We start from the raw sequence: 12985 nt of genomic DNA, 5'->3' as shown, positions 1-12985 counted from the left end.
ATATCAATTTTTATTTACATTATTTAACATTTTTGTTCATTCTAATATCCATTCCGTATATTGACCTAACAAATAAAAAATAATGTTAATCTAATTTGATTTAATGATTAGAGTCCTGGTAGTTGTAAATCTAATTTTATTTAATGATAAGAATAAATTAGAGTCCTGGTAGTATACTATTCTTTTTTAGTTCTTTAAAAATCTAAAAATTTAATAAAATTTTTGCATTTTGGTGAAACCATGTGGTTGCACCACGGCATCTAAGTCCAACTTTTATTATATATAATATAATATGATATGATATGATATATATATATATATAGATATATTTTTCTTATTATATGTCATAATTTTTTTTGTGTGCCATAATTTTATTATTTACATAGCAAGATGAGAAATTTTGTCCATCCGTTATAGTCCAACCAAAAAAAAAAAAAAAAAAATCAAAAGAAATAAAAACAGAGCAAAACAATATTAGGAAGAGACACTTTCTATGAAGAAAAAAATATTCTGAAGAGATCCAATTCACAACTCATCATAATCAATTTCCAAACTGTATTAGAGATTTACAAGTGATCTCCTTATAAAATTCGAAAAGTTTAAAATCTTATCAGTTATCTCAGACTCCTAAACTTTAGAGTCCTTAGTCATCACTATTCGAACTTGCTCTATATAATTATATATATATATATATACACACATATACATGTTCACGTATACCTTGCTCTACAACACATACACTGTTCACGTAACTTGCACTCTCTCTAACCCAAATATGGGTTCCAAAAATATGGGTGCACTGTGGATGGTAGCTATGGTGTTTGTGTTGCTGAATATTGGTTTGTGCAATGGAGGGAAAACAAGCCCTTATGTTAGGAAACTATACGCCTCTGATGACTTGCCGAAAGATACTTTTCCTTCTCCTCCAGGTTTCAATGCACCAGAGCAGGTATTATCATCAACTTTTTTCATGTTTTATTATTGATTTTTCATGTTTTTTTAGCAATCAAAAAGCTTCTTCATGCATTGAAATTTTTTTTTTCATACTTAAAATATGAAATAAAAATCATATTTATGTAATTATATGTGGTGTGCCTTTAATTTTTTGTTAGCTAAAAGATTTTTTATACGTGAAGGTTCATATAACTCAAGGAGATTATGATGGGCGAGGAGTGATCATTTCATGGGTGACACCAGTTATGAAACACCCAGATGTTGTGTCTTATTGGGCTGCAGGTGCAGAGGGCAAGCACAAGCATAAGCATACAGTTCATTCTGTAATCACTACTTACAAATACTATAATTATAACTCTGGCTACATTCACCATGCTACCATTAAAGGATTGGAAGTAAGTGATCGGTTTTCAAGTCTTAGTATGTTTGGATACTATACATGCATTGTGTTTCTAATGTATTTATATGAATTTATATTTATTTTTCCCATTGAGAAAACAATTCCATCAGTCTTGGTGGATTGGATTTACTTTGACATTGCCTATGGCAGCAATTTAGCAAATGTTACGTGCTTTACATTGCTTAAGCAAAAAAAAAAAAAAAAAAAAATCAAAAGAAATAAAAACAGAGCAAAACAATATTAGGAAGAGACACTTTCTATGAAGAAAAAAATATTCTGAAGAGATCCAATTCACAACTCATCATAATCAATTTCCAAACTGTATTAGAGATTTACAAGTGATCTCCTTATAAAATTCGAAAAGTTTAAAATCTTATCAGTTATCTCAGACTCCTAAACTTTAGAGTCCTTAGTCATCACTATTCGAACTTGCTCTATATAATTATATATATATATATATATACACACATATACATGTTCACGTATACCTTGCTCTACAACACATACACTGTTCACGTAACTTGCACTCTCTCTAACCCAAATATGGGTTCCAAAAATATGGGTGCACTGTGGATGGTAGCTATGGTGTTTGTGTTGCTGAATATTGGTTTGTGCAATGGAGGGAAAACAAGCCCTTATGTTAGGAAACTATACGCCTCTGATGACTTGCCGAAAGATACTTTTCCTTCTCCTCCAGGTTTCAATGCACCAGAGCAGGTATTATCATCAACTTTTTTCATGTTTTATTATTGATTTTTCATGTTTTTTTAGCAATCAAAAAGCTTCTTCATGCATTGAAATTTTTTTTTTCATACTTAAAATATGAAATAAAAATCATATTTATGTAATTATATGTGGTGTGCCTTTAATTTTTTGTTAGCTAAAAGATTTTTTATACGTGAAGGTTCATATAACTCAAGGAGATTATGATGGGCGAGGAGTGATCATTTCATGGGTGACACCAGTTATGAAACACCCAGATGTTGTGTCTTATTGGGCTGCAGGTGCAGAGGGCAAGCACAAGCATAAGCATACAGTTCATTCTGTAATCACTACTTACAAATACTATAATTATAACTCTGGCTACATTCACCATGCTACCATTAAAGGATTGGAAGTAAGTGATCGGTTTTCAAGTCTTAGTATGTTTGGATACTATACATGCATTGTGTTTCTAATGTATTTATATGAATTTATATTTATTTTTCCCATTGAGAAAACAATTCCATCAGTCTTGGTGGATTGGATTTACTTTGACATTGCCTATGGCAGCAATTTAGCAAATGTTACGTGCTTTACATTGCTTAAGCAAGATATATTCATTTTAGGCCATACTTGTAGTAGTTCTTTGGGAATTGACATGATTTTGATTATATTCTTGTTCCTCAGTATGACACTAAATACTTTTATGAGATCGGGAAAGGTAATTCAGCTCGTCAATTTCATTTCACAACTCCTCCAAAAATAGGGCCAGATGTTCCATACACATTTGGCGTTATCGGTCAGTACCAAAAATTACGTATTATGAATTGTATTGTTGATCTTAGTGCTAGCTAGCTATAAGATGTGACATGTGTATGGTGTATTGTGCAGGTGATTTGGGACAAACATTTGACTCTTATGAGACATTAAAGCATTATATGGCCAATCCAAAAGCCCAAGCTATGCTGTTTGTGGGAGATCTTTCTTATGCTGATGATCACCCAAACCATGACAATGAGAGATGGGATGAATGGGGCCGGTTCGTAGAAAAGAGTACTGCATATCAACCATGGATTTGGGCTGCTGGAAATCATGAGCTTGATTTTGCGCCAAAGATTGTAAGAGCTTTATCAATGTTTGCCTTCTAATGTATAGATAATCCTGGTTTTAATTGTTGATTTTTGATGGTACTAATGATGGTTCCTGTTCATGTAATTTTTCAGGAAGAAAATGTTCCTTTCAAGCCGTATTTGCATAGGTACCACACACCCTATCAGGAATCACAGAGTACATCGCCACTTTGGTATTCCATTAGGCGAGCATCTGCACACATCATTGTCTTGTCTTCATACTCTGCATTTGGTAAGAAATTTTCCTCCAATTTGTATATGATATTACCTACAAAGTGATAAAATTATTGAAATAAAGCAGTTTGATATTGACGATATATATCTTGTTTTACAGCCATATACACTCCTCAATACACTTGGCTTAAAAAAGAGCTCTCAAAGGTTAATAGAGCTGAGACTCCATGGCTAATTGTTCTTCTGCACTCACCATGGTATAATAGCAACAGCTACCATTACATGGAAGGGGAAGCCATGAGAGTGACATTTGAACCTTGGTTTGTTCAACACAAAGTTGATCTAGTATTTGCTGGTCATGTTCATTCCTATGAACGCTCGGTAAGTTATTCTAATTTACATTTAGTAGATTTGTGTCAATCAATGATTCAATTTTTAAGTCATTCTAATGTATTGTAGGAGCGCATATCGAATGTGAAGTACAACATAACAAATGGACTGAGCACCCCAGTAAAGGACCCTTCTGCACCAGTGTACATAACCATTGGTGATGGAGGTAACATTGAAGGCCTTGCTTCTGGGTGAGTCTCATTCATTTAGTCTTAAAAATGATTTCTATCACCCACTAAAATAAAACTAAGTAGCAGTACTTATTTTATACATGATTATTTTTTGTGCAGTTTTGTTGATCCACAACCAAATTATTCTGCATATAGAGAGGCAAGCTTTGGGCATGCAATTCTCGAGATAAAAAATAGCACTCATGCCCACTATACTTGGCACCGTAACGAAGATAATGAAGCCGTTGCTGCTGATTCAGTTTGGCTCTTCAACAGACATACTTATCCAAAAGAAGAGCATAATTAAGCTATCACTATGATTTTGAAGTGACTTTCGGTGGTTCTTTTTAGTTTTGTCTAGGATTTAGGTGCAATAATGAATTATGAATTTGGTTTTAGAGTAGTTTTTTTTTTTTAGTTATCCATGTTCCTAGTTTTTTTTTTTTAGTTTCCAAAATCATCTTACATAAAACACTACAATATTATCTATGTATCGCACTAGTTTTTGCATAATATAACCTTGGGGAAAGAGTTTCAATATTAAAAGTTTGATGTAGAGTAAGTCAATAAATAGTAAAAGACAAAAATGTGTGAGTTCAAGCTTACAAAGCAAGCTTAAAAACATTACTTTGGTTTGGGCCTATGGGCCCAAGCCTTTCTTTCATGAACTAAACCTTAAAAAATCTATCATTTATAAGTATTACTCCTCTATTAGGTCATGTTACAATCCAGATCAAATATAAACTAAAATCTTCTCAGGAAAAAAAAATACAAACTAAACTCATAGCCCAAAGAAAATTACATTTTAAACCCTATTATTTCAATAATTAACATATTAATCCATATAGTTTCAAAAGTAACAAATCAATCCTTGAAGTCTATGCAATGGCCAATTCTAAGGCTAATATCTCTATGTCATGTCCTAATTTTTTAAGAAGTTTTGTTTCGCTATGTTTCATGTCATGTATAATGGTTGGGACAATGCCTAACGCCTCAAAAAGTCACAAAATAATACAAAAATTATAATATCAAAGATTCAAAGGGCCATAATTCTACACTTGCTTATACGTTTGAAGCTTCTTCTTTTTTCTTTTTCTTTTTTTGGCCCTTTTCTGTTTCATGTCTTCAAGGTCTACGCAATGGCAATATGCTCAAGGCTATTATTTTCTTACTTAATTGACATCAAATTGGACAACACACTAATTTTAAAATTTTATTGTAAAAAATAAAACAAAATTCTTATTTACATATTAATAATAAATTTCAGAAATTCATGGCAGACATTGGTCAATATCGGTCACAGTCCTGTAATTGAAGTTGAAGGCAGTTATAGCAATGTAATCCAGCTTCTTGTTAGGAAAAATTTCACCATCTCAACGCCCACAAACCGTTATATAACACTTATTAGTTATTACACGCCATTCCACGGCTCTATTACCAATAACGCATTCAATTTTTAAATATTGCTTCAAATTTTAAACATTTGTGGTTGTAGTTGGGCTACAAATGTCTTGAGGTGAAAGAAATCTGTAAACATTACCATCCTGTGACTAAAAGGCACCCAACTTGTAGAGATTAACTAAAATTCAATGGCACATGTATAAGCATCCTTGCCCTTCCCTTTTCTTGAAAGTAATTTCTGATGGAGAACTTCCCAACAATAAAGCTTCTGTCACTTGCTTTTCATGGTAGAATAGATGCTTTCAAAGTTTCATTTAAGTCTAAAGACCAAAAAAGAAAAAAAAAACACAAAAATAAATAAATAATTCATAACTTTTGAGGTGATATATTGCGATTGGTGTATAACAAAAGTAATGTTAGTGATAGTAATAGTGATAAGACTACATATAAGTGATGTTGCAATAATAACAACTGGTCAGCTCATTGAATTGTGAAATCTTTTGGATCTCAAGTTTTTCTCTCAAAGTTTATTAAAATCTAGTCAAACTTACATGGATGGAAAACCTAGCCAGTTGTAGCATGTTAGAAGTCTTAACTGTTTTCTTAACGTTTGACACAACATATCCAAAGAGTTCAGACAGATACTTGATAGTGATTGAGACACAGCTCAATTGATGAATGATACATGTTCAATATGGCCAACATTTATATGGCTAAAATTTCAAGAAACTGAGCAGCAGTCATTAGCACACTGCAATGTGCTTACAAATCATTGGGATGATAAGGAATCATTAAGAATTCGATTTGCAAACCATAGGTTAGCTGCCTCAGAGTAGTGTATGCCATCCCAGCTAATGTGCATTGATGGATTGTCACAGGGGTTACCATAAATTGTTCCATTAACTGTGGCTTTCTTCCCACACATAACATGGCGGTACCCAAAGAAACTCCCACAGCAAAACTCAAATGGATCAACAAAACCTTCCATCACCAAACAGTTAGGATTAGAATCATTATATATGCAATGTTTAGTGGATCATTATTCCACATCCACCCATTTTAATGTGACCAAAAGTTCAATTAAATGTTGTATAATAAATTAAGATTACCTTTATTCTTTGCATTGCTAATGAGAGCAGATTTAGCTGTGCGCACTACAACATATGTAAATGTTGCATTAGGAAGCTGTGCCCTTAGCTGAAACACCTTGTCCTCAGCTATCTCATTCCAATGCTTCACACACCCAATCTGGTCTAGATTACCTGCCTTTGATTGGCATTTAACATAATAGGATCGAAGTGGACCAAATAGGACCAAAGTATACATAATGGACCAAACGGGACCAAATTAGACTGAAGTGGATATAATGGACTGAATACGACCAATGTGGACCGTATGGAACAAAATGGTCAAAATGGACCGAATAGAACCAAAGTGTATTGAATGGACCGAATAGAACTGAAGTGGACGAAAGTGGACAAAATGGACTAAATAGGACTAGATAGAACTAAAGTGTACAGAATAGACTGAATAAGACTAGAGTAAACAGAATGGACCGAATAGGAACGAAATGGACAGAATAAAACCAATGTGGACGGAATAGACTAAATAAGACCGAAGCAGACTGAATAAGACCTAATGGATTGAATATAACTTTAGTGAACAGAATGGACTAAATAGGACTGAATAGAATGTTTACAACCATATGGACCAAATATGACCAAATTGGACCGAATAGAACCAATGTGGACCGAATAAGACTTGAATATTTATCATTTTTATTGCATTTTAGAGCTCATATTTCTAATTTCTCATGTCTATTTTAGTTTTTTTTTTTTTTTTGTATTTTTTAACTCGAAACTAAAGAGTTTAGCCCAAATGTAATAAAATTTCATACTTTTCAACCCAAAAATTAAGAAAAAAAATGAAATTTTGAGATAAACTTGTAAAGAAAACCTACAATAAGAATCAACTAAAGGCTCAGTTAGTCTAAAATGAACTGAAGGGGATCAGAATTGACCGAGTGGATTGAAGTAGACCTAATTGGACAAAAGTAGACTTAATTGGACCAAATAGAAATTGTTTAAGTATTAGGGAGAACAAATTATCTTCAACAAATTTTAGAGAAAAAATTATTACAATATAAAATAATTATTTATTCTCACACATCACGTGGATCTGTGACTATTTGTTAAATAGCATTTGTTACCCACAAAATGTTGTGTTTCCAAGGATCACTAGACCCAGTCAGTGAGAGAGGGCTAGAGAGACTCGCTGTTGGGCCTGAGTTGACTATATAGAGCTGTTGTACGAGATTTGAATTGTTTGAACTGGGATATTTGAATGCCAAGATGGAATGGACTATAACCACCTGGAAGAATTGATGAACCTCCTGTTGCAAAATTTGCACCATGCCAAAAATTCGTACCGAGTGAGTCCATGTACCAGGAATGGTAACTTCAGCTCCTGAGCCGCACTAACACATAGCAACTCAACTCAATTCGATTAATTCTTAATTATTGGGAGGACTAGCTGTAACATTTACCTGTCATAAATTATGATAGCTATGATTGAAGCATGACAAGACACTACAATGATTAGTAAAAGCATAGCACATTAGGCAACAGGAACAATTTGTATGAAATTTCTATTTGCATGAAATTATTGATGATTACTAACCTACTTACCTAAAAAATCTATGATGACTCGGCCATCACAAAACCTTCCTGAAGGGTGACCAAAGAAGGTTTCACCATTGGGTGTAAGAACCTCTTTCAAAGCTGCAGATGAAATGCCTCCTGTGTCCGAGTTTGAGTCCCCAAAGTTGCATATAGCTGGAAAATCACATCTTCGTACACCATTACCACCCCACACCAATGCTGGTAATCACGCCAAGCCTACAACCAAGAGCACCAAGACACAGCATAGCTTCATTGAATCCATGTTTTTCCTAGCAACATCCCATCAAAAAGTGTGCACTCACATAACAGTTGGCTTTCACTTTGACATTTGTCATGTGGCACAAGCCCCTAGAGCAAAGTTATTTTATGCATCTTCTTTGAAATTGAATTTTTCATGGATGGCAATTGGCACGCAAGTCCAACTAGTATGTATGTGGACCCTTTTTTTTTCTTCTTCTTCTTTTAGGTGATGATATGGAATTGAGAATGATGACCATCCAGAAATTGTACCATTTAAGAAGAAGAATAAGACTTTTAGCAAAGATATATTTTAGTCTCTCTAACTTTGTTGTTGTCGTCCTCTGATTTCTCAAATTTTAAAATTTGCCATTTACCCCTGAATTTTCAAATTGCTATTGCTTTGGTCCCTCGAATTTAATTTAATTTATCTTAGTTTTGAAATAACAACACGTTATGTTGGGGTTAATTGTAGCTAATTGTTAGTGGTAGTTAAGAGAACTTGAGAAGTTAAAATGATAAATAAGAAAAATAAAAAAATAAAAGTTAAAAGTTAACATTTTTATCCAAAGGTTGAGATTAAAAATAAGTTTTTTAACTTTCAAATTTAGCCATTATGCATTATAGTGCTATTGAATGGCACCATATCTCAATCCTATAACCTAATAGGAGGGCTAAATTGATATCTACTTGCAAGTTCAGTAGACTGGTTGCAAGTTTTGATTCATAAATGACTAAAATGATTCTGATACTGATAGTGTGTTTGCATATTTTGGCAGCATTATATTAAAGCATAGGCGATACCAGTTCTTTGGCACTCAATTGACATACTGATACCAGTTATAGAGGATAGCCAAAATCATGCACTAGCTAAGCTTGCTGGATTTATGCAATTAGGTGAATCTATTACCAATAGCAGAATACCACATTCAATTCTCAAATATTACTTCCAGACTTTAAACATTTATGGTTGTAGTTGGACTGCAATTGTCCTGAGGTGAAAGAACATCTGTAAACATTCCCATCATCCCATGACTAGAAGGGACCCAACTTGTAGAGATTAACTAAAATTAAATGCCATACGTAAGCATCCTTGCCCTTCCCTTTGGTCCTACAAATGCAGCTTTTTTAACTTGCTCTAATAGTGGAAGAGATGCTTTCAAAGTTTCAAAAAGTCTATGGACCACCCCAAAAAAAAAAAATACACAATTTTTCACAACTGTTAAGGTGACATGTTGTAATTGGTATACAATAAAAATAATATAAGTGATATGGATAGGATTACAAAAAAATTTATGTTATACCAATCTCAACTAGCCAACTAATTTTAGCACAAAATAGAATGAAACAGTTTTAAATATATATATATATATATAATTTTTTTTTTTTTTAAAGGGAAAAAAAAGGTGAGCACAAAATAGAATGAAACAGTTTTAAATATATATATATATATATATAATTTTTTTTTTTTTTAAAGGGAAAAAAAAGGTGAAAGAAGTATACTAAAATTTTAAAATCTAGTCAAACTTATATGGATGGAAAACCTAGCCATTTGTAGCATATTAGAAGTCTTAAATGTGTTCTTAACTGCAACATTAAGTTATCAAAGAGCAAAAGTTTAAAACAACATATCCAGATTGTCCAGAAAGATGCACGATAATGATTGAGACATAGCTCACTTGATGAATGCTACATGTTCAACATCACCAACATTTATGATGGTGAAAATCTTACTCCTAACCATTTCTAAGAAATTGAGCAACTGTCATTAACATACTGCAATGTGTTTACAAATGATTTGGATGATAACAAGCCTCCCCAATTGAAACTGGTGGATCAGATGAGGAACCATTGAGAATTCTCTTTGCAATCCATAGGTTAGCAGCATCAGAGTAGTGTATGCCATCCCAGCTAATGTGCATTGATGGATTGTGGCATGGGTTACCATATATTGTTCCATTAACTGTGGCTTTCTTCCCACAATCAATATGGTACCCATTGAAACTCCCACAGCAGAACTCAAATGGATCAACAAAACCTGTCATCACCAAAAATTTAAGATTATAGTCATTATATGTGCAATGTGTAGTGGATCACTATCCCACAGCCACCCATTTTAAAGTTGCCATATCCGAACAGGCCAAATAAAAGGTCGTAAACAAAGCATAAAGCTCCCTTATGTTTGTATAATAAATTAAGACTACCTTCATTCTTTGTATTGCTAATGAGAGCATATTTAGCTGAATACACATCAACATATGTAAATGCTGCGTTAGGAAGCTGTGCCCTCAGCTGAAACACCATGTCCGTAAGCTGCCTGTTAAACTCCTGAGCTACCTCATTCTGAGGCTTCACACACCCAATCTGGTCCAGATTACCGGACTTTGATTGGTATATAACAATATATGGCAAGCAACCAATTGGGCCAGTATTATGTACCCAAAATACTCTTGCACCTTCCTTGTCTAATAGCTAAAACATGAGCCATAAAAAATGTTAGAATTATCAATTAGTACATAAGTTGTTCAATCACACTCATCAGTTGCTTACATGCACTGCTTGGGACAACTGGCTTAAGATATTAGGAATGGACAGTCGAAATTCTTCTATTGTTGTGTGTTGAAAACCAAAACCAAGATCGTTCTGTCCAATATCAAATGTGTAAATAGCCTTTGAGAAGTCCTTAGGCCTTGAGAGCCTAGCTTGTTTTAAGTAGTGGGGTCTCTCCTGGTGCCAAAATTTACCAATTCAATGTTCATTGTTAGTAAGCGTTTAGTACCCACAAAATGTTGTGTTTCCCAGCATCTTTAGCACACAAGAACCAGTCAGTGAGAGAGGGCTAGAGAGACTCACTACTGTTGGGGCTGAGTTGATTATATAGAGCAGTTGTACGAGATTTGAATTGTATGAACTGGGATGTACTTGAATGCCGAGATGGAATGGACTATAACCACCTGGACGAATTGATGAACCTCCCGTTGCAAAATTTGCACCATGCCTAAAATTTGTATCAAGTGAGTCCAAGTATGCACTAAGGTACGGTAACTTTAGATCCTTAGCTGCATTAAAATATAGCAACTCAACTAAATTCAATTAAGTCTTAAACCCCATTAAATTGGGAGAGCTAGTTGTAACATTAAGATGTCAGAATTAATCAATGATCATAGCTATGAAGCATGACAAGACAATACAATGATTAGAAAAAGTATGGCAGGTTAGTTAACATGTAAAATTTGTATGAACTTTCTATTTACATTCAATTTATTGATTCAACAAAAAAATTAGGAAGCTTTACTCCCCTAGTTACCTATAAAATCAATGATGAGTCGACCATCACAAGCCCTTCCTGAAGGGTGTCCAAAGAAGGTTTCACCTTTGGGTGCATGAATCTCTGACAAAGCTGCTGAAATGCCTCCTGTGTCTGAGTTTGAGTCCCCAAAGTTGTATATAGCTGAAATGCCTCACTGTCCAAGTGATATAATGCATATATTCAATACATGAGATATTTTTTTAACTATAGAGATTGATGCTACATTCTCTAAACTAGACCATATTTTATTTTGTTTAACATATCTGTGTAACATCTCTCTGGCATCGAGGTAGACCCCATAAGAATAAGATAATAATACCACCTCATTAAGGAATGCAACAAATTAAGCAAGTAGAAAAGAGATAAGCCCCTTGTCAACCAATTTTAGCTTGAGGTGGTCCTTGTTACATGTAATATATCTATCACATGAGAAACAGCAGGGACTAGGGATGCTTTGTAACATTCTGTAGCGCATTTGGACAGTTCATGATCTTCACCTGAACATTAAAACAGAAGCTAATCTCCAGAAGCATGGTCCAATGCTAGCTGGCACCCCTAAATAGTAATTTCATGTTTCAACTAGAGTGACGCTGAAGTGTGAGCCACACCGCTACACAGGCGGACCGACTGAACCGAAACCGGCGTTGGTTGGTTTTATATTTTTATGGGCTGGTTAGCCATTGTAAGTTGTAACCGAAGTGCACAATACTAGGCCTCCAGGTCCAGGACTTGGGTTGGGCTTGGGTTTATACTTTATATGGCTAAGCTCAAATTTTCTGTAGAAGCATAGTATTACAACGAATAATTTCATATTCTCAACCTGGATTTTTTTTTTTTTTTTTTTTTAACTGTATTAAAAATTTTGGTGTTTTATAACTAGCGTTGAAGCATGAATATGATTAGCTGTTGCCAACAGTTAATTTACTTGATGCGTGTGTTAGACTTATGGTTAAGTGATTAAATTCACCATTTCCTAACAGCTTAAACTTTTGGGACAATCGGTAATTTAACATGGTATCAGAGCAGGAGATCCTGAGTTTGATCCCTGATTTTACTCAAAACTTAAGCTTTGGGGACAATCGGTAATTTAACAGCGTGCACACTTTTAGGAAGGAAACATATATTTTCTTAGTTATAAATGGTGGTCCTTTGAATATGGTGAAAAACAAAAGTCAATTAAAAAAAAAAAAGTTTGAAAGCAGTGCATATTTACCTTCATTCTTTTGCATTACTAATATCGGTGATGCTAAAAAATTATATTACTATTTTTAACACCACTAGTACTAAAAAGCATGCTGCGATAGTAGTGTCATAGCCAAAATTTTTTAACTTCTTGCTGCAAGCAAAAAAGTTTAAGCAAAAAATTTTATTTTATTACACTTCCCGCTCTCTTTCTCCCTTGCAAATCTTTTTCTTTTTCTTTCTTGCACGCTGTT

General features: G+C 33.9%; 3 protein-coding genes across 4 annotated transcripts; 1 reads left to right on the top strand and 2 right to left on the bottom strand.

The window, feature by feature from the left end:
- Window positions 1–748: 748 nt before the first annotated feature.
- LOC111997004 (purple acid phosphatase 5) lies at window positions 749–4448 on the top strand. 2 transcript variants are annotated; one of them, XM_065782587.1, is made up of 8 exons: window positions 749–949; window positions 1137–1349; window positions 2744–2855; window positions 2948–3174; window positions 3280–3418; window positions 3521–3741; window positions 3820–3941; window positions 4041–4448. In XM_065782587.1, the coding sequence occupies exons 1-8, from the start codon at window positions 776–778 to the stop codon at window positions 4225–4227; spliced, it is 1395 nt and encodes a 464-aa protein (XP_065638659.1). In that variant the 5' UTR covers window positions 749–775; the 3' UTR covers window positions 4228–4448. The 2 variants fall into 2 exon arrangements, with proteins under 2 accessions (XP_065638659.1, XP_023884815.1); XM_024029047.2 differs by lacking the exons at window positions 749–949; window positions 1137–1349 and adding exons at window positions 1871–2071; window positions 2259–2471.
- A 1642-nt stretch (window positions 4449–6090) lies between these two features.
- LOC111996868 (GDSL esterase/lipase At3g27950-like) lies at window positions 6091–9983 on the bottom strand. The gene is made up of 4 exons (XM_024028913.2): window positions 9919–9983; window positions 8009–8169; window positions 6431–6583; window positions 6091–6302 (listed from the first exon to the last, which is right to left on the bottom strand). The coding sequence occupies exons 1-4, from the start codon at window positions 9981–9983 to the stop codon at window positions 6091–6093; spliced, it is 591 nt and encodes a 196-aa protein (XP_023884681.2).
- On the bottom strand, window positions 9882–12778 carry LOC111996877 (GDSL esterase/lipase At5g14450-like). Its single transcript, XM_065782546.1, is given in 7 exon segments — window positions 9882–10277; window positions 10444–10711; window positions 10790–10961; window positions 11089–11156; window positions 11159–11298; window positions 11547–11699; window positions 12763–12778. Coding segments are annotated over 7 exon segments (1068 nt in total). The 3' UTR covers window positions 9882–10026.
- Window positions 12779–12985: the final 207 nt, after the last annotated feature.

Source organism: Quercus suber, unplaced genomic scaffold, assembly GCF_002906115.3.
Source record: "Quercus suber isolate HL8 unplaced genomic scaffold, Cork oak 2.0 scaffold_306, whole genome shotgun sequence".
In the NCBI taxonomy this organism is placed as follows: Eukaryota; Viridiplantae; Streptophyta; class Magnoliopsida; order Fagales; family Fagaceae; genus Quercus; species Quercus suber.
The sequence above is the reverse complement of the archived record's forward strand: the minus strand, read 5'-3'. Positions and strand labels throughout refer to the sequence as shown.